We start from the raw sequence: 21396 nt of genomic DNA, 5'->3' as shown, positions 1-21396 counted from the left end.
GAATTATGCATCTTACCCGATTTAATGGGCGAATTCTAAAATGGTGTTAACCATTAAGCATTCTGAATAAATGTTTGTTGTATATTTTGACACTTCTTACTTGAGTGTATCGGGGACGCCATTGTAGCGTCGTAAATGAAAGAGTAAAAATCGCAACGGCTTATATATATATTTATGATTTAAATTGACGGTAAATAATTAAATTTCTAATTGTGAAAGTGCTTCGCGACTAGTATTACCACCGAATCGGTAGGTTTTGATTGATTTCTATGCAGATTTCATTCTCAAACAGTAACAAATTGATCCAAATTCAAATTATGTGTATTAAAAGAAACTTTTGTCAATTTTTTTCACAGAAAAATGGCTGCCCTAGAACCGATTTCCTCGGATGACTCAAATTCTCCAACATGTGCAGAAAGGGTGTCTAAATTGGAGGTGTTGGAAAATTTCAAAAATTTGTTCAATTCGGGACAAATTACTGATTTTGAAATACGTACATCAAACGGTACAATTCGTACACACAGAGCGATTTTAGCAGGTTCTTTTTTTAAATCAATATTATCAAGCAAAATAATTTATTTGAGTTTTATTCTATTATTTTTGGCATACAATAGCTCAAAGTCCATTCTTCGCAGCCATGTTCTCAAATGAAAATTATGTAGAAGTGAACCAAAACTTTATAACTATAGACAATTATAATCCCAATGTCACCGAGGCTATGATTAGTTATATGTACTCCGCAAAACTGTCCGGAATATCGGAATTCGCTCTAGAATTGATGAAAGCTGCCAATCAGGTATAATAAATGTTAATTATTTACAATATACGCGATTATAAACGATTTATATTATTTCTACTCGATTTCTAGTTCCAAATTGGCGCGTTGAAGTCAGCTTGCGAAAAAAGGTGCATAAAAGCTATGAATTATAATAACGTTACCGAATTTCTCATTCAGGCCGATACTCATAAGGCTGAAAGGTTGAAACAAGCGTCAATGAAATTTATTAAAGAGTAAGATTGGAATAAATCAAAATATAGTATTTTTTCACATCAACATTATAAAATATATTTTACGTAATTCTGAAATAGACATTATGACGAGGTAGCCCAAACTGAAGATTGGGAAAATTTCAAAGGCGACAATACAAAACATGGACTATATGCAGAGTTAACTGACACGTGGTCACCAACAAAAAAGCGTTTCAGAGCGGGCCCGTCGAATGAATAACAACGGCAAATTTCTAACAATCGAGCGAACCAATCATTGAAATCAACCATAAATGCAGACACCAAGTCAGCAAATTTTTTAAAATGAAAACCAAATTTTTTCTCTATGAACTGTCGTGTGCAAACATTCACGCGAGTTGATTATCCTGTAAACAGAAAGATTTGTACTTGTATATGTGTTTGAATGAGCATGTCACAAAACATTCAATCTATGTCCAACATTCGATCATGTCCAACATTCGATCATTTTTATTTTGAACTATAGATTTTATGTGGCAAACTACTAAAGTTACTATTTTATCTAATAATGTATCTTCGTAAACAACAACAAAATATAAACTGAATGCTGAAAAAATGTTTTGTTTGTTTTCCATACTCTCTGCATTAAACTAAATATAATAAGAAATAGCTCGAAATGCAGTAATGAAATTGAAAATAATTCAAATATAGACCGAGAGCTGATGGGAAAAGATCTATTATTTTTGCTTTATGTCAGAAAACTATAACAAACCATGCAGCTAGACATACACTAAACAAATGATTTTAACTCTATAATTACAGCCCTCCCACTCGCGAAATCTGCACTATTATCCGCGGATAGAAAATACATCAACTATTAAAGCGAGCTGCATGTTTGTTTTATTTTGGAATATGTTATAAATTAATAAATAAAAAATTTGTTATTATATAAAATAACACTAAATTATAAATATCTGCACGAAAAATGTGTATTTATTTTTTTCTAATGCAATATAAAAATTGTTTGTGTATTTGATTGCAAGTGTCACTGAAAATTTATATCAGATCATTTTTAGATTTGATGTGCAGTATTGCGTCACAGTGAGAACTTCCAAAGACGTGTTTTTTACTTATATCATTTGTTTTAACATTTAATTTAATTTTTCTGTTTGAAATCTACAAAAATTTTTGCCTCGCTACGCTCGCCTGAATTTTATATATTCTTTTATTGTATTCATATATTAATATTCTTCACATTGGAAAACAAAAATATTTATATTAATCGATTTCTTGAAATGCACGCCAATTTTTGTTTTGCTTTCTGCCATACTTTTATCATTTGTTTTTTTTTTTTGCATTTTCAATTGTTTTTGTAAAATTTTGAAACAAAAGGAGAAATTTCTACAGTGAATTTGTAGTATGTATGGTTACCAAATCTATTCAAAACTAATTGTACCAATGTTTTTTTCATTTTCTTCAATTGAATAAAGCCCTCAAAATATCATTTCAAGGTGTAGTTTCCAGGCCGATTATCTCTAAAAATCTAAACAATTTCTCAAAAAGATTGCCCCCATTGGATTCTTCGGGTCCGAATTACGTGATATCAGTTGTTTTATTTAAAAAAATATATAAAATCCAAGTATGTTGTAGTTGGTTATTGAAAAAATCTCAAAAAGGTGGTCGGCCAAATACACGCTTTTTCCAATTTTGACCAATTTTGAAAAATGTTGGTTCTAAAAAATGTGCACATTGGTTCAAAATTGGGTACTCTTTCGATCTATGATTAAAAAAAAAATCGTTATTCACACATTTTTTTAACAAAATTACGATTTTCATCGATTTTTCCCCATTTTTTAATAATATGGTCATAGATGGATTGAATCATATCCACTGAATTTTTTTCAAAATTTCTTCAATACATTCTTCATTTCTTCAATACATGTAACCAAAGATGGCGTTCGCGATTAAGATTCCACTGACGTTTTCATATAAATATGCCAACGCAATCCCCGGTTAGTTTGTATCAGGTTTGTATCTTCGTAGCGTCGGAATTTTGACGTGGTCCAGGACGAGGTCGATGTTTTCGTTGTTTCGTCAAAAGATGATTACTCTCTCGTGAGTCGATGGAACCATGTGGTTTACTTCCTTCTGGCAATGGTTCGCGTCCACGGCAAGTAAAGTATCGATATTTCATCTTCACACGATCACCTTTCTTCGGAAATTCCAAGTCTTTGAAACACAACGAGCGCACCTTTGTTGTCCGAAATAGTATTTGGCAAACTCAATATAATGGTGTTATAAATTTAATCATAAATAAATAAATAACCTTTTGCTTCTGAGTCGGCAGCAATGAAATTTTCACCCACAAATACGAATGTTTCTTTGCCATCGATCAACCAGTCTGCCAACTTATCGAGTGTCTTATTCGTATCGATGTACTGTAGAAAATCTTGAAGTGCATATTCGTACTGCGTGTACACTGACAAAACTAAGGTTATGATTTTGACAACACCGTGTTGTAAATGCTTACATTCTAACGAATGTTGTGAAGTAGCCAACAATTGTTGTCATTGTGAATACGTACAATGGCATATATTATATGTATTCACAACGACAACAATTGAATGGGGTAGAAAAAAAACTACTTCTCGAAAAATTGGTATTTTAAAACGAAACCTAAAAAAAATTTCAATAAAAAGTGAATCAATTTTTTTTGTTCAATTGAAGTGAGTCAAGAAAATTTTGTTTAATAAAAGTGAACCAAAAAAAAAATTTCACTCGGTTTTTTCAGTGTAAAATACACTAAAATGATTTTTTTTTGAGCTCACTTTTATTGAACAAAATTTTTTTGGTTCACTTCAATTGGACAAAAAAAAATTGATTCACTTTTCATTGAAAGTTTTTTTTAGGTTTCGTGTTTAAACATTTTTCGAGAAGTAGTTTTTATTCTACCTCATACAATTGTTGGCTACTTCACAACATTTGTTGGAATGTAAGTAAGCATTTACACGGTGTTGTCAAAATCATAACCTTAGTTTTGTCAGTGTATGCTTCAAACTTCTCATTGAAATGCCGTAAAATATGATCGACATATCTATTAATGTTGTCTGAATGTGGACCTGGTTGCTCATCAAAAGATTCTCGGTGAATACGCATTTTTTCGTCGATGTTGAAAGTCAACTTTTTGCGCCATTTATTTCGCTTGCGATAGCCGATCATGTGATTATATTGACCTGATGTCAATCGAACGAGTTTTTCGCAGCGATTTTCCTTGTTCGGATCATTGTAATTTGTCACACAAACACCGCCAATCACCAGCCGAAGACCTGGATCGAGACCATGCACTTGTTGCGCTTTCAATAACTTTTCTTGAGTCTCCCGCATGATTTCGTTATCGTCTTTGACAACGACGAATTTTGTGCGTTCCATCCAGAATGACATAGCCACTCCATCCGTTTGAATCGAACTTTGGAATTTTATAGTGGCACGATTGTCATTTTGCGGTGTTCTTTCGATGGCATCAATGTCAAAATATGTTCGCCAAAGCACGTCCCAATCAGCGGCTTTCAATTCCTTGCACTGCTTTGGTGTTCCATCACGTCTAATGAGCCGTGGGTGTGGGCATCCGATCTTTCTCAGCATGAAATAAAGACCTTTGTTATCGATGCGAATGTGATGTCTTTTAAACGTTGAAACTGGAAAAACGGTGAAATTTCTGTAATCACGGAGCTCTGTTCTTTCACCTCGTCGCAATACCGCCTCTCTATTTCGTTGGTGATCACGAATGTACCTATTGTATGATTGACGAGGAAATCAATAGAAATTGCATTGTTTAACGAATGAAACAAAAATGATTGTGTGCAACCGATTGATTTGAAATAATGTAAAAATATTAACGGCTTACCGTTGCAAATGTAGAAATATTGGTACGTATTTGAACCAATTGCCTCCCGTCGTCATCTCACAAAAATATGCTCGACCATCTCCGAAACGAATTGGATGCAATTCATTTTTTAGTATTTCAATTAGATACGGATCTGGTACGCGCTCTGATTTCTTTTTGAATAGATATTGCATGGTATCGTTGATCTGTTGCTTGGTCGCATTTTAGTGCTCAAAACACTTCCAAAGACGAGAATATGCGTGATAGCAAATGTTATTCTTGAAATTTGTTGTAGTTGAATACATTTCCAATGCTCTCAATTTTTTGGAGCTCTCACGACATATTTACGACACAAACGGTAAATCATTCTGGACACTTTGTATCCAGAGTCCATTACGGCATCTTCATCGTCGCTATCAAAATTTTGCGTTCCTCAGAAATAGTCATCGAAGAAGTTCTCATTGACTGAAGTAATCACAAATTGACTGAAGTAATCTTCGATTTCACCGTATCGATTACCATCACAACGCACTTGAAAAAATGTGAAAATCAAGTAATGAACACTGAGTGCACCCAAAATGAAACATCGCGTCATTTCAAGCACATAATCGCTGATCAAATCACGAAATTCATCTGTTTTCATTGGTCGATTCTGTTTCAAGCCTTTTTTTGCACTTTTCTTTATCGTTTGATTTTCACAAATTTTTTTCCTCTTTACTGGCTTTGGCTTAGAAGCCGATGCTGCAGGCTTCCGTTTCTTTCCAGCCATCGTGATCGAGTGATATTATACCGAACAGCTCTCTTATATTTATAGTCTAAAATCTGTTGATTCAGCAATATATTATTTTTGATGAATTTATAGGTTCCCGGTATTTTGAGAACGGGCCTTTAAAAATTCATCAAAATATACAATCACCGATTCATGTAATCGAACGGGTTGAAAATCATTCATCAACAAAGCAAGAATATTCTCACATGTGTTCTCAATGTGTGTTTCGGTTGTTCACGATTCTGATGGATTTCGAAAACTCAAAAACATATTTGCCATGTTACCCTTTACAAAAAAAATCACTGAGCACAAAAGCGGAAGGAATATATGCTGATATGGATGCAAACCGATCTCAACTTTTTTTGAAAACCATCCGCTAATCAATTTTTTACTTTGTTTTCAAGAAATCATCTTTTAATAAACAAACCAAAAATGCGTTCATTTCACTCTTGCATAAATATAATTTCAAAAGTCTCCGATGAAAACAAATCAAAAATCATATCCTCACAGCAAGAATATTCTCAAGCGATTCTGGTGGATTTTGAAAACTCAGCAAAATGTTTGCTATGTTACGCTTTACAAAAAAATCAGTGAGCTCAAAAGAAGTTATGACATGGAATATGTGCTGATATCAAGGCAAACCGATCCCAAACTTTATTGAGAACCATGCGCTAATCACCCTTTCTTCACTTTGTTTCCACTACCTATGAAAAATTTTATCAGAAATGTAATAAATAGCACAGAAGCGATGGAAAAAAGGATTTTATTGAAAATCATCTTTTAATAAACAAACTAATCGAAATTCCAACAGAAACAAAAATAGTTTTTTCGACAACGGAGTACGCGTTTTACACAACATAAGACCGTGAAAGATTATGTTTGTAATCGAAAGACAATGACAGGCGTTTGAAGTTTCATGTAAATGTCAATACAATATGAAACAGTGTTCCACCAGAATGATTATTCATTGAATATTCAAACAACTAATACAATTTAATCGTTTTACAAAACTACTGTATTTTCCATTAAAAAAATAAATACAAAAAACCTTTCTAGCACCTTCTTATTTCATTTTAATCCATTTGGTTTTTTATTAAATAAATCCGAAAAGATTATATTTTAATCCCATCAAAATTACAGTGTATATGTATGTGATTCAACTAACATGGCGATATAACTGTAATAGGAACGATATCTTACCCGATTTAATGGGCGAATTATAAAATGGTGTTAACCAAATCTGCTGACAAACCATTTGATTATTGACATTGTATAATTCAATGACAATGATTTTATTTTCAAATGTGATATTCTTTTGTATATAACTTTTTCTTTCTAAATGTTAGTTTTTCAATTTTGTGGTACAAGCAATATCATCCTTTCTGTATTTTCTGTCATTATTTTTTACATTTATTAATTTGTTTTATTTTTGCGTCACAAATATCATTTGTAATTCTTCAGAGTATTTACAAACATAATGTTTTCATAATCAACTATTTTTATATGCGATGTGTTTATGTTTTTTTGACATATTACTATTTTATGTCATTTAAAATGTATTGCTCGATGTGATTCGGCGAATTGCTCTTCATTGAATCAATTTATTCATCTCAAACAAGTTGAAAGAAAAATCCAAGCGAAAATCCGATGTTTTTTTGTACACATCAAGTTGACATTTTAATGAAAGTCGCCGCAATTATAATTTCGCCATATCATTCATTTAGTTTATTTTTCACATTTGTATTTGCATGAATTGTATAGTGTGTGTGTATAGTTTGTGGGTTGATTAAGTTGACTAAGTTTATAGAAAATGTATTTGTATGTCTTATGCGCCATTACTTTATTGTGTGTTATTTAATGGTTGTTTCAGCCGACGAATTTTGCTCGCCTGTATGTAATACATTGACAATTACATGGGTGATAAAAACGTAAAAGACCGAATGAAATTGACGCAAAGTTCACGTTAATATAAGGGAAGAGAAAAAAAATAGAAGACTTATCGAATCAAGTAACAAGACGAAACTAAATTTTAGAAAATACTGTATAAATCAATGAAATTCAGTTCGCTGTTAGTTTTTTTCTTTTCTTTTTTGTCATTTAGTTTTGTATGTGAATAAAGAGAAAAACAGAGGAATTGTTTATTATAATTTTGTGATTGTGTACAAACTGCTTTAATTTGGCCAACATTTTTTTCATTCATTTTTGTCAAACTATCAAACTCTGATAATTGGCAGCGAAAAGAACGCATAAAAAAGTAGAACAAAATCATAAAGTTGAAACATCATACAATAACTATAAAAACAATATTGAATATTGAGTGCAATTGTGCAATGAATAAAGATTAGTATTTTTGAGTGTTGTTGCTGCTGCTGTTTTTTGCTAGATTAATATACAATTTGGCTTTTTTATTGTCAACTTAAAATCTGCACAAACCTAATTTCTGTATATTATGTTTATAAAAGCCAATGTCAGGAAAAACGTAACTCCTGATTGTGTGTGAGAAATTTGTGTGGCACAAAAATATCAAAAGCAAAGAATCTTTTTTTATTCTTCATATTTCGAGCCTAATTAATAACACATACGATCAGCAATCAGTCACCAGAGTGACTAGCAATCATGGTAAGTGTAGTAAAATGTACATATTTTTGTTATCATAGCAATTTTTCATCCTCATTGTGTCACGAATTCACTGAAAAATAAATAAAGTGACTTTACTTACGAATTACTTGAATGAAATTACTAGATTGTTGGGGAGGAATACAATTTTGAAATGGGCGCACCAATTGAACCATTGTAAAGTTATTTAATTGTTCCACTCTCAAATTGAAACTCATATTCAAAAAATCTAAAATTGATTGTTAAATGCCCATCTTTATCAAATGGTTGTGTAGTATACTATTGAGTATTGAGTATATACAACATGTAATGCAGTGAGTGTGCATCATCAAAACTGTGCTGAACGGCAACAGTTTTTTTCGCTGTCAAATTCAAGTTTTGAATATTATACTGCATTGATTACATACCTTAGTTCATGCAGCCTTGTTCAGTTAACACGAAGTTCTGTGAAAAAAACAATCGCACAAACTAAAGTTTATATGTGGAAGTTCTTTGGAATAAAATAACACAAAGGTTAATTTTGAGTTTGATATTTTCTTGATGAAGATTAGAATAATTATAGCTTTCGATATCAAAATTGGAAATTCCACTCGAGATTTTTAGATTAAAAGAATTACTTTTCTGGAATATTGCAGTTGAATACAAAAAATTGTCTTTTAAAAGTTAATGTTTATGATTGAAATAAGCGTTGAGTTCATAAAGATAAAATTCTAATTAGAATTGATATGACTGATATGACTGAATGCCAAGGGAATGGCACGTATATGAGAGACATGACGACGTGCCAAACCGTAACGCCATCTATCGGATAGAATCTGAATTACAAATTTCGTATTGACTATATCATATTTGTGTAATTTTGTTCATAGAATTATAAGGTTTATTCCGACAAATTTGTAAGGTTTTTGTTCGCCAACATTTTACATAGCATGCCATACCCTTGCTGAATGCTAACGGGGCGTAATTTACTGCAACTGAGATAATTCTAATATTAAGTTGACTTAATAATTGTAACTAAAATATCAATATTCAATATTGAGATGATTATTTCTCCTTTTTCATTTACCTAGAATTTCCTTGGATTTGGACAGTCGGCCGATATTGATATCGTGTTTGATGACAGTGAATCACGTAAACTGGCCGAAGTTAAAACAGAAGATGGCAAAAAAGAAAAATATCTTCTGTACTATGATGGGGAAACTGTATCGGGAAAAGTTAGTTTATGTTAAATGATAATTAGTGGAACCACAAACTTTTTATTGCAATTATTTTTCACACTCTATAATTTTTATTTGTTCTTTCTCAGGTCAATGTAACATTGAAGAAGCCCGGTAGCAAATTGGAGCACCAAGGCATCAAAGTGGAACTAATTGGTCAAATTGAGTTATACTATGATCGTGGAAATCACCACGAGTTCGTTTCAATGGTCAAAGAGCTTGCAAGACCTGGCGATTTGATTCAAAATACCAGCTATCCATTTGAATTTGCAAATGTTGAAAAGCCATACGAAGTATACGTTGGATCTAACGTTCGATTACGGTAAACACTTTATTACACATATTTCATGGCATATTTTGTTCGAAACTTAATGATATTGACTATAATTTTCGCATACTTACATATTTACAGATATTTCCTACGTGTGACGATTGTTCGACGCATTAGCGACGTTGTTCGCGAAATCGATATCGCCGTTCACACGTTATGTAGTTATCCGGAAATGAATTGTCCCATCAAAATGGAAGTTGGTATCGAAGACTGTTTACATATAGAATTTGAGTACAATAAATCAAAGTAGGTATTTTCTGTTGACTTCTAAATACAGAAATGGGATCAGTTTTTTTAATATTATTTATTGATTGGAACTTGTATTTCAGGTATCATTTAAAAGATGTTATTGTTGGGAAAATATATTTTTTACTTGTTCGCATTAAAATAAAACATATGGAAATTGCAATAATAAAACGTGAAACAACTGGATCGGGTCCTGTGAATGTATGTCCCAAGATATAATAACTTGAAAATCATCATTCTATTACTGAAGAAATGCTTTCAATTCTTTAGATTATTTTTCCATTGCTTACTGAATAATTTCCATTATTTCCATTCTTTTCTTTGTGATTAACCTTAGGTATTCACAGAAAATGAAACGATAGCAAAATACGAAATTATGGATGGTGCCCCAGTGAAAGGTATAAAACTATAAACATCCGATATTTTGATTTTGTAATTATAAACACTCAAAAAATTTCAGTTATACATATGAAAACCAAACATGACAATATTAATTCAGCGGCAATATTTTTTAATCCAAATAATTTTTCACTCGTATACGATATTGTGGGTTTCAGGTGAAAGTATACCAATTCGTGTGTTTTTGGCGGGTTACGATTTGACGCCTACTATGCGTGACATTAACAAGAAATTTTCCGTTCGATATTTTTTGAATCTGGTTCTAATGGATACCGAGGACCGACGATATTTTAAGCAGCAAGAGATAACATTGTGGCGTAAATCGGATAAAAATCGAAAATCAGCCATAACACAATCGACTAATCCGCATGTACCTTCGCATTTAGTTGGTTCTGATGGCGAAATAATGGTTAAACCGCAAGCACCAATATCCAGCATGTCATCAAACACTCATGTTAATAGCGATGGCGAAAACAGCAGTATCCGTGATGACAATATGAGTGGTGAGGCTGGTGAAAAAACAGTTGGTTTATTCCAAGAAGAGAGCCCAGATCATGGTAAACCAAGTTTATTGATGACGCAGACGTTTTGTTATTAACTTGATACAAAAATAGTAATCATTCTAATGAACAGTTGATACTTCATTTCATACAGAAGCTCAATCAAATTTGCCGTTGTCCTCAGAGGATGTCGCTGTATCTCCAAATCTGTGTGAGAGTGCTGCAAATACCACTACTTCTTTGCAAGTCGAAGAGAATGTGCCACAGCAGCGGGAATCGGGTGATGGCGCTTCAGCCAATCCAACAGAAAGTGAAACCAGTAGTGCAAACCAGATAAGAACAAAATCACGTACTGGATCATTATTTGACGATGACGAAGATGACGAAATGGAAAATGCTAACCAACCAGCAATGGCAAATTAGAGCTCCAATTTCTATTGTTTTTTTGTATTAGAAAATGGAAAAACATAGACATTTTAAGATTCAATAAATTCATCTCTTTATTCAAACCTGATACATTCGCATTGCGAAATAAAAAAGAAATAATTAACAATCCATAAATTTGAAATGAAGAAGTATCCATTTTTTGGACAAATTCATACAAATTAACATAGTTCTGTATTGGAAATTGATTTATTCAAATAGAAAAAAGAAATTTATCGATGCACATATGAATTTGGACAGAAATAAAATAAGATGAGCAGAGAGTTACTTACTCACAAATTTTTGCCTTTTATTAAATTGATTAATGTTTTCAGATACCAATAATTTTTAACAGACTTTTCATACAAAAATACCTAAAAAACTTATTTTTGTATGGGGAGCCGTGCCTTTATGGTATCGTATTGACGTGAAACTTTGCTCAGATTATTTTTTCCACAAAAGAATACGTTTTTACATCTTTATTTTTTATTTTGGTCCGATTCAAGTTTTTTGACGCTCATCAAGGATTTTTTGAATGATCACGATCGTAATACAATAAATGGTGCTCGTTTGACATTTGGATGATTCATCTGATTCAAATAATTCAAAGTTTTATAATGGTTTATGTACATCTGCTTACGAAAAGTTTATCTTACTGTAAAATATTACAATATCTCTCTTTTTAATAGATGGCGTTATATTTAACATGTTGCGATACAAAAAACTTTATATTTTTTATCATAATTATTTTATTATATTACTGTTTCTGTAAAAATGTAAGTTTACAAACATATTTGCACTGTATACTAGAGTGTTTCCCGACCCTCTCTTACAGTAGACTTTCAAGCGAATCACTTTCTGCGAGCGCCATCTCTTTCACGCCCTTGAAAACAATGAAGCTTGTAAACTTCGCAAATTTCTCATATATAAATTAAATAAGTTTTGCAATAGTAGCAACGAAAATAATTAATAGAATTTATTATAAATAAAAAAATTGAAGTAACAACACACAAATATTTTATGTTATATGATTCTCGTGTTTTGACTTATGAGATAGCTTTACGGTGTAGAGATATGTAGAGATGACAATTGGAGAAAATATTATTTTTGTATATCTGTCAAAATAAACAACGCAAACAACATGAAGAGAATATTTTTCAGATTAATTATCAGTATTATGCAAATAAAAAATTAAAAATGTTGCCAGTTCTTTTTTCTTCAAAAAACCTTAACGCAAATCTGCGATTCCATCCAAGAAAAATATTTTGTGTGTTGTTGTTCCAATTATTAATTATTATTTGTCGCTGCTGATATGATGACTTATTTACACTGCGGGCCCAGTCGGACTAAATTGTATACTTTTTGGATTTGTTCTATTCAAAATTAATAACAAATCCTGAGTTGATTTAAAGTCAAAAGATTATAACAATACTCAAAATTAATAACAAAATAATGAATTCATTTGATTTTACGGAGCAAAACATATAATGCAAAACGAACTGTAGCAAAACGAACTGTAGCTGTCACAAAAACAATACATGTACACAAGCGACACACGTACAAGCCATAACAACAGAGAAAAATATGCTGAGCGAACATTCTAATACATGCGCTCACTACTTAGCTTCATCGCTGTGATACTTTGAGCGTACATGTGATGTTCATGTATTTGTATTTTTTCTGTGACAGCTTCAGTTGACAATTTTGTTTTGCTCCGTAAAATCGATGACAATTAACAAAATGAATTTAAAAAAAAAATAATTTTGAGTATTGTTTTAATATTTTGAATTTCCTTCAGGATTTTTTTTAATCCATATGGATTTTTTATATAAAAAAATCGTAAAAGTATACAATTTAGTCCGACTGGGCCCGCAGTGTAATTTATACAATTTTGAAATAAAATTTGAAGAAAAAAATATATGAGAAATTTGCGAAGTTTACAAGCTTCATTGTTTTCAAGGGCATGAAAGAGATGGCGCTCCTTCAATGGAATCATCTTCAAATACATTGTCAATATAGGACGCAAGAGAGGGTCGGTGTTTCCCATATTCATAATAAAAAAATGGTATCCCAAGTCAGTATAATACTCTTTTCGAAGAGTGTACACGCTCTTCTCACACTCTTCGTACAGTTTTATTCGACTCCCTTCTCACACTCTTCTCACACTCTTCTCACACTTTTGCATAAAACACGTAATATATATACGTGTTTTATGCAAAAGTGTGAGAAGAGTGTGAGAAGAATGTGAGAAGGGAGTCGAATAAAACTATACGAAGAGTGTGAGAAGAGCGTGTACACTCTTCGAAAAGAGTATTATACTGACTTGGGATGTTTCAATTTAAAGAGCATAAAATTCTGTTTTAAATCGTAGCATTAATGTAAAGCACCGATTGATATTGACACTTTCCGAAGCAAAAAACTATTTAAAGCAAAAATTGTCTAATGTCTAAATATTGAATTAGTATTATTGATGTGAACCGAGCCTTATGACATTTGACGATCATTTCATTGGTTTTCGAAATGTCATAAACGCCGCTTCATTCATACCGAGAACACGATTGGCGTTGTACGAGGGTCACTATTTAAGTTTTTTCAAAAACATATATAAGACAATGGGGTTTCATCGAAAATGGTTTTATTGTTTTTCAAAATATTCGCCATGATGATCAATACACTTTTGCATTCGCTCGAACCATTTGTCATAGCATTCATGCCACTCCGAAAGTGATATCTCCAAAACGTGTGTTTTGAACGCATCAACTGCTTCTTCGGGCGATGAAAATCGTTGACCACGCAGTTTATTCTTCACGCTCGGGAATAAAAAGAAATCGTTGGGTGCCAAATCAGGACTGTACGGCGGATGACCCATTAAATCGATCTTTTGACCGGTCAAATAATCGACTGTTTGATGAGATGTGTGAGAGCTCGCATTATCATGATGAAGAATTATTTTGCGACGGCGGTTGTTTTTTCTTATTTCATCAAACACTTCGGGCAAACAAATGGTGGTGTACCAATCAGAATTGACGGTCTTACGAGCCTCTAGTGGAACTGTTGCCACATGACCACTTATCGCGAAAAAACAGGCGACCATTTGCTTCGCAACACTTCGAGCTCGAACAACTTTTGTTGGGTTATCTTCACTTTGAAAGACCCATACAGTCGACTGCTGTTTAGTTTCGGGCTCATACGCGTAGATCCATGATTCGTCACCAGTGACGATAAAATACACGGATTTTGAAACACCACGATTGAATTTCTTGAGCATTTGTTTACACCAATCGACACGAGCCTTTTTTTGAGCGATTGTCAAATTATGTGGTATCCAACGAGAGCAAATCTTTCTGACAGCTAAATGTTCATGTACAGTGAATCTAATTTTTTTGATAGACAAAATAACAAGCAAAGTAAGCAGAGAAACTCTCCACTAACATAGGATTCATATACGAATGGCGTGTGAGTGGAGTGTGTCATGCAATATTTTGTCTACCAAAAATATTAGATTCACTGTAAAATCTTAAATACGCTGGTCGCACTAATGCCCAGGGATGCCTCAATCTCGTGATATGTTACATGACGATCTTCCATTATCATATTTCTGACAGCATCGATGTTTTCTGGTACAAAAACTGATTTTGGACGACCTTCGCGGAACTCGTCGATGAGCGATAGGCGACCGCGCTTGAATTCGTTGTACCAATTATAAATTGTCCGAAGACTTGGTACTTCATCGCCAAAGGCCAAATGAAGTTGATCAAAACACTGTTGTTGTGATACACCCAATCGAAAGTGGAAAAAAATAATCGCTCGAAAATTTTCACGAGTAAAATTCATTTTTTGGCTGAGACGCAATTTACATGTTACGGTAAACAATACAAATAACGATCGAATGACAAAACGTTCTGAGAACGTTTATGCTACAAAATGTTAAACTTAACGAATATGACAATGGTTTGCATCGGGCAATACTAAAACATACATATTGAAGAAACTTAAATAGTCGCCTACGTAAATACCAAGTCAATAAATCAATATTACATTTTATTACGATATAAACTACAGCAGCGTAAATTCCAATTCAACGCTTCAATTATTCTACGCTTTTGCTGATAATACATATCATTTTCGATACACGTGCGTTTTGTATCGATTTGATCCGAATTTTTCAATACTTGATCAATCGATTGATCGGGAGTTCACACACAAAAAACATCCAAAAATAAATGAGACTTCGGATAAACTGAATTTTATGTCAAATCGTCTCATATTGAGGTTAGGTGTCTTTTGTGTGCAGACAGATTGTTGAATTCAAGTCACCAGTGTGAGTCACCTCTACTTCTTATTGTGAAATTCATTTTTATTTCATAGCACGTAATATAAGCCATTTATAATGTGAAATATATTTAAGTAGTTTAATAATTATTTAATGTTGAAAATATCATTTTATGAAAAAAGTAATGAATTTCACAATTATTCTGCAGTGCATAATTCTGTTGCGTGAGGTGGTGAAATTCATTTCAAGCGGTGATACCCATTTTGAATTGGTTCCATTGTTTAGAGAAGAGAAACAGTTAATAGCTTATTGTTTGAGCTCAAATTGAATCTGAATACTCAATAGTAAGCGTTACATTGTTTTCTTCTCTAAATCACTGCCATTGTTATCAATCCGAAGATTTGTGTCATTTGTGTGTGCTGCATCATTTTGTGTGTGTACCAAAAAAGGAGATAGATTCTTGTTCTGTTGTCGCTCGAAAAAATTGAATTTAAAACATGTGTGTGCGTGTGTGCATATTTGTGCAGGAGATTTATTCATTCGTAAATTTCTATATAAAAATATCGATATTTTTGTGTCTCAGCCGGGATCATTAATATGAAAAATCATTTAGTAAAAAATATTGATATGGATCAATGAAAATGTCTAAATATCGCCAATTCAATAGTATTCGTTTTTAAACTAAATCGAATGTGTGTGTGTTTTTTTTTTCAATAGGAAAATGGCAAATCGTTTCAAGCCATCCATACCAGCGAAGGGAGAAATGAAGGATGAGATTACGACGATCAAATGTGCGCTGAAGACAATCATTCGCCCACAATTCCAGCAAGCACTGATGAGCAAAATAACGGACCTGAGTTTGCAAGCCACTTCAATTTGCGTTTTGGGCTCATTGCTTTTCTTGTTCGAGGTGCAAAAGGCGTACGAACATAGGCATTGAGAATAATGATTTCGCATTCTTTGGTGAAAGTGGAGAAAAAAAGATCCAACTCTGCTTTAACCAAGTGCTATGGCATAAAAATCAGCCACCGAAACCGAAGTGGACGTACAGACCACGAGGAACAAGGCCACGAGGACCACGAGCAGAGCTGCCACGTATCGACCCTGAATTCAAAGCAATCGTCGAAGGTAATAATAATAATAGTTGATTTATTTAGATATTTTGAACAATTTCATCCCGTTTATAAAATAGCGAGTTTTGACTACACATTTGACAAACATATTTCATTTTTAGGTCTTGACGACTACCATCGTATCGATTGGCCCAACAATGGCCTCAAGCATTTGGCCAATCAATACACAGAAAACGTCGTCACCAATTCAACAACGCATCCTAACAAACACATCACCCAGTACTTTAAACTGAAAGTGTTCGAATTGAACACAGACGCAGAGAAATTTTTGCCAAGTGACATCGAAATCGTTCTAAGACTGATCATCAAAGAAAAAAACATCAGAGTGCCAATTCACGATCCAAACAAACTCGAACGGTGTGGCATGTTGTATGACATGGTGAACGACCTGAATGTGTTTCCAGAAATCGATCTGCATGATTCCACGACTGACGAAAAACATTGGTTTAAGGCCATGCCAATGTTCCTATCTATACAACGCGAGATAGAAGAGTACAATTCGACGTGGCCACATCAGGGCCGACCCAAACGAATGAAAAGAAAGCGCAAAAAGTCAAAGAAGAAACGTAAGTGGTGCCCCAAGCGCAAACAAATGCTCGACGATCCAAACTTTCGGCCATTCATCCGGAATTTAGCAGTGGTGTCGATGTGTGATTTTCGCCGAAAGCACTTCAAAATTGACTATTCGAGTATGCACCAGGTGCTGTCTTCGCAAAAATTGCTACCGAAAGTGGAAGTTGAGAATAAAAACGGTAAAACCAGCATGATAAATATTCCACAAAGGGATTTTAACGATGCGAGTGATCATTGGTGGAATCAGTATTTCTACATGCGGAAAATTCGGCGATTCGTGCGCGGAAAAAAGAAGTTTGACTTTTCCATAAACACCGATGGAATCGCTGTGTCTCTGCAGTACTCGGCCAAGAAGAAGACAAATAAGGAAGAAATCGACCGTTCTCGTCGCATCATTCAAATGATTATGGATAGAAAATTCAAAAATTTTGCGGGCATTGATACAGGCGTGCGGAGTTGGAATACCACAGTAACACACAACATTAAAAGTGGAAACTCAGCAATAGACTAGTGGTTAGCGTGCCAGGTTTGTGAGCATGAGGACACGAGTTCGATTCTCGGTCAAATTTCGTCCGGTATTTTTCCACCGTGATTCGCTCAGGGATTATCAGTGGTTTAATGAGGAGAAATTTGAGCCGGGTCTCGGACTTGTGGAGTGCTTCGGAGAGCACTTAAAGCCGTCGGTCCCGTGTGTGTGCACAACGAATAATGGGTTCAGCATAGACACACGTAAAATGGAGTGCCTTTACGTTAGGTTGGTGTCTTGGATATGTCAAATATCCAATACGTCAACCGTAAAAAGGTAGTGGTGAACTACTGGTGAATATACCGGTAAATCAGTGGTGGTAGCATTCCTACATTGAATAGAGGAACCCAGCGCCATCTGGGGAAGCAATGGTCTAGGCCCTGCCGAACAGCTATGGTCACAGAAGGGCCCTGCCGAACAGCAAGGGCCGCTGAAGACCATGCTGAACAGCAAGGGCGACTGTGCCGAACAGATGGAACCCCGGCAGTCTAGTAGCATCATAACTCAAAACGGGCATCTTGCAATAGGTAAATTAACCTGAGCAACGAGAAACTATGGATATTACTGAAAAGTAGACCTAGTATGCTCCCCGTACAAATCCAATAATCCAATAATCCAATAATCCAATAAAAGTGGAAAAGAAGTAAGTTATGTATACATTTAATATGTTGAATGTGTTCCAATGGAAAATACACTGCGTAAGTGCCAAAATTCAATAACTTTTCATTTTTTTAATTATTTTCAGACCAACTTCGTAATGTCGAGCAAGCAGTTTCACTGGCAGACAGGTCAGAATGTGCGAAATGCCAAAGCAAAGCGTTGGACCAAAAAGTTCATCGAAGAGGAGCGCTGAGACAGACAAAAACCGTGAAACGTACCCGGTGATGCCATCGCCAAAAGGGTCACATTGGCTGGACTACATCAAGCACCGAGTCAAGATGATGAAGCATGGAATCTGCGCTTACTCGACTGCCAAGCACACTCGACTCGCCTTGGACAAACACATCAAAAGCAGTAGTGTTGTCGACAATTGGGTGGAAAAGGTTACCGATAAGCAACCGACTTTGTTTTTTTTTGGTGCTGATGGCGAAATACCACCTGACAGCCCAATAAGTATCAAAAAGCACGTGCGCTGTCCAGGAGTTCGTAAGACTTTGAGGTCAATAAAGAAGCGCCGAAATTGTGTCATAGATCTGGTGGACGAATGGGGAACATCTCAAAGATGTATGTGCCGATTTCAAAACCAGAACAAAGCGGCCAGATTCAAGAGATGCCGGTGCATACCCGACGCTAGAACATTGCTGCCAACAAAAATTGTGTCAAAGTTGGGCAAGGCAGATTTATCGGTATTCTAACAGTTGCAACGCGCCATGAATGAAGCATCGGAAGAAGACGAGCCTTTATTTTCAAAAGTAAAAAGTTACTATAAAAACTGGCAATTAAACCTCGAATGCTCTGTGACTTGGCATCGTGACGTCGTGGCTGCTAAGAACATTCTGCTGAAAGGTAAGGCTAATTGACGCACAATTGCGCTTGAATGATGGTTTAAGAAGATTCATTTGTTTGATTTTTCAGGACTATGGACATTGCTGGGACTTCCGATACCGGAGGCGATCAATAGATATTTGTACAAAGCCCGCGAAGCTGTCGCTGAGGCTGCCGAAGTAGCCGCTGCTGTCGCTGAAGCAGCCGCTGTTGCTGCCCCCAACGTGGATATTGATGTAGAAATGTTCGAGTATGACCAGCAACCAGCTGATCATGCTGTCTAATCAGCACAACGCAAACAAAAAAAAATTAAATGTAACATTAGTTATTAAGGCTATCCCGATCATGTGGGATAGTAGCGTAGCAAAAGGTTGACACCCCATTTGGTTGATGTTGACTGCGCAGGAGTACAAACGGAGTGTTTTTTCATTGTAAGTATCATTCGATTTTGAAAAGAATTTTTTGCTTCGGAAAGTGTCAATATCAATCGATGCTATACATTAATGCTACGATTCGAAACAGAATTTTATGCTCTTTAAATTGAAACATACCATTTTTTTATTTACAGATATGAGAAACACCCTACTATACACACAGAAAAATTTTTATTAGCTACATATAAATTTAGGATTTATACGAAAACTCGTGTAAAATGTTCATATTTCATATAAACAGGGACTACCACGACATATTTATAGTATGATATTTATTTATAATCAGTGTTTGCTTTAGATGACAATCTATTTTTAGATACTCAGATAAGATAGATAAGATGGTATCTAAACATCTCATCTAGATAGTTCAAAATTTGACCATCTAATCTAATATCTATCTAGAAATAATAACGATATCTAAACATCTTTTCGTTAGATCGCGAAAAGATGAAAATCAAAATCGTATGGAAGAAAGGATATTTTAACCTTCATTTGAATTGACAAAAGGTTCAAAATCAATATGAATGCATATAAAACGGCTAATGTAATAAACTGTATTCGAAACAAAAAATATGTGCAAATAAACAATATATTCTTTAAAATTTATTTGTAGTATCTGTATTTCAGTATGGATTTTCTAGCGTCGTCGATATAATATTTTACATATAAAAATGTAACATATTTAAATTGGCTTTCACTTGTTTTCATCTGAAAAGTATCTAGAAAAAATACTTAGATAGATACTATATAGATGGTTTCTAGATAGTTTTTTTAGATACTCATCTTTATCTATAGCTAGATGGTTTTCAAAAAAACTGTTTTTATCTATATCTTATCTAGATTAATTTACACCATCTAAAATAAACACTGTTTATAATACTTAGAAATAAGTCTTATTTCGTTGCGTGCACGCTACAATGCAAACGCACGACTCTGCTTGTACAATGTACATACACAGAGATGAAGAGCGCAAAGGCTACTCTGTGTTCTATGTGTATAAACAGAGTCTTACGTTCTTGCTGCTGTGTGCGCACAACGAACAATATAATTATCTTGTTCGCTGTTTGTCATTCTTACAAGCAGCTTGATCGTTTAAATGAATGCAACGGATTTTAATGTCAATAAAAATTTTTTTTGCTTGAAAAATTTAAAAATATTCCAAAGGAATTCAAATCAATTGGTGTTGTGTTTGTTTTGTTCATGCATATCATATTTTTTCGATTTTGTGAGTGTAATACTCGCACTGGTGTAATACTCGCAAGAACTAACGAAAATATATCAATAAGATAAAAAAATGAGAACTTATCCGTCTGAAATTTAAACTTATTAACAATACTCGGCGATACTCGGTCTGTGAATAAAGCCATGCAATTATCGCGCCACATTCACAACACAAAACATAAAAAATTATTTATTTATCATTTATTAAGCATGCAAGCACCCAGTACAAATCCGTCGAACAAGTCGACGACAGCGATTTGACAGGTGGACCACGCGAGAAACTTATCAATCCCTATTAACAAAACTACACTTGACAGTTATTGTATTGAATTTTGTATGGGATTTATTTATTATATAAATATAAAAAAAAAATGTGAAATGTGAATAAAAAAGATAAAAAA

The 21396-nt window shown here is 34.0% G+C and overlaps 3 protein-coding genes and 1 long non-coding RNA gene across 9 annotated transcripts; 3 read left to right on the top strand and 1 right to left on the bottom strand.

Moving 5' to 3' along the window:
* The first annotated feature begins 94 nt into the window (after positions 1-94).
* On the top strand, positions 95-1584 carry LOC116337889 (speckle-type POZ protein A-like). Its single transcript, XM_031762833.1, has 5 exons — positions 95-249; positions 357-538; positions 615-796; positions 869-1011; positions 1090-1584. Exons 2-5 carry the CDS (start codon positions 361-363, stop codon positions 1226-1228), a joined length of 642 nt encoding a protein of 213 aa, XP_031618693.1. The 5' UTR covers positions 95-249; positions 357-360; the 3' UTR covers positions 1229-1584.
* A 2276-nt stretch (positions 1585-3860) lies between these two features.
* Positions 3861-6349, bottom strand: LOC116337883. 2 transcript variants are annotated; one of them, XM_031762823.1, is made up of 3 exons: positions 6323-6349; positions 4871-5671; positions 3861-4756 (listed from the first exon to the last, which is right to left on the bottom strand). In XM_031762823.1, exons 2-3 carry the CDS (start codon positions 5041-5043, stop codon positions 3940-3942), a joined length of 990 nt encoding a protein of 329 aa, XP_031618683.1. In that variant the 5' UTR covers positions 5044-5671; positions 6323-6349; the 3' UTR covers positions 3861-3939. The 2 variants fall into 2 exon arrangements, with proteins under 2 accessions (XP_031618683.1, XP_031618682.1); XM_031762822.1 differs by lacking the exon at positions 6323-6349 and having other exon boundaries at positions 4871-6016.
* Positions 6350-7392: 1043 nt separating this feature from the next.
* LOC116337884 (vacuolar protein sorting-associated protein 26B-like) lies at positions 7393-11650 on the top strand. Of its 2 annotated transcripts, none has more exons than XM_031762824.1 (8): positions 7393-8237; positions 9305-9448; positions 9541-9773; positions 9864-10028; positions 10112-10229; positions 10366-10426; positions 10586-10984; positions 11061-11650. In XM_031762824.1, exons 1-8 carry the CDS (start codon positions 8235-8237, stop codon positions 11348-11350), a joined length of 1413 nt encoding a protein of 470 aa, XP_031618684.1. In that variant the 5' UTR covers positions 7393-8234; the 3' UTR covers positions 11351-11650. The 2 variants fall into 2 exon arrangements, with proteins under 2 accessions (XP_031618684.1, XP_031618685.1); XM_031762825.1 differs by having other exon boundaries at positions 7394-8237; positions 11082-11650.
* Positions 11651-15382: 3732 nt separating this feature from the next.
* LOC116337886 lies at positions 15383-20368 on the top strand. 4 transcript variants are annotated; one of them, XR_004200831.1, is made up of 6 exons: positions 15383-15671; positions 16341-16751; positions 16858-18498; positions 18601-19361; positions 19431-19771; positions 19909-20368. It is a non-coding gene; the product is annotated as an uncharacterized LOC116337886 (long non-coding RNA). The 4 variants fall into 4 exon arrangements; XR_004200833.1 differs by lacking the exon at positions 15383-15671 and adding an exon at positions 15680-15721; XR_004200834.1 differs by lacking the exon at positions 15383-15671 and adding an exon at positions 15748-15967.
* Positions 20369-21396: the final 1028 nt, after the last annotated feature.

This window comes from Contarinia nasturtii, unplaced genomic scaffold (assembly GCF_009176525.2).
Source record: "Contarinia nasturtii isolate CC-2019 unplaced genomic scaffold, AAFC_CNas_1.1 Cnas_scaffold_326, whole genome shotgun sequence".
In the NCBI taxonomy this organism is placed as follows: Eukaryota; Metazoa; Arthropoda; class Insecta; order Diptera; family Cecidomyiidae; genus Contarinia; species Contarinia nasturtii.
Note: the sequence above shows the minus strand (reverse complement) of the source record. Positions and strands in the feature narration are given on the sequence as shown.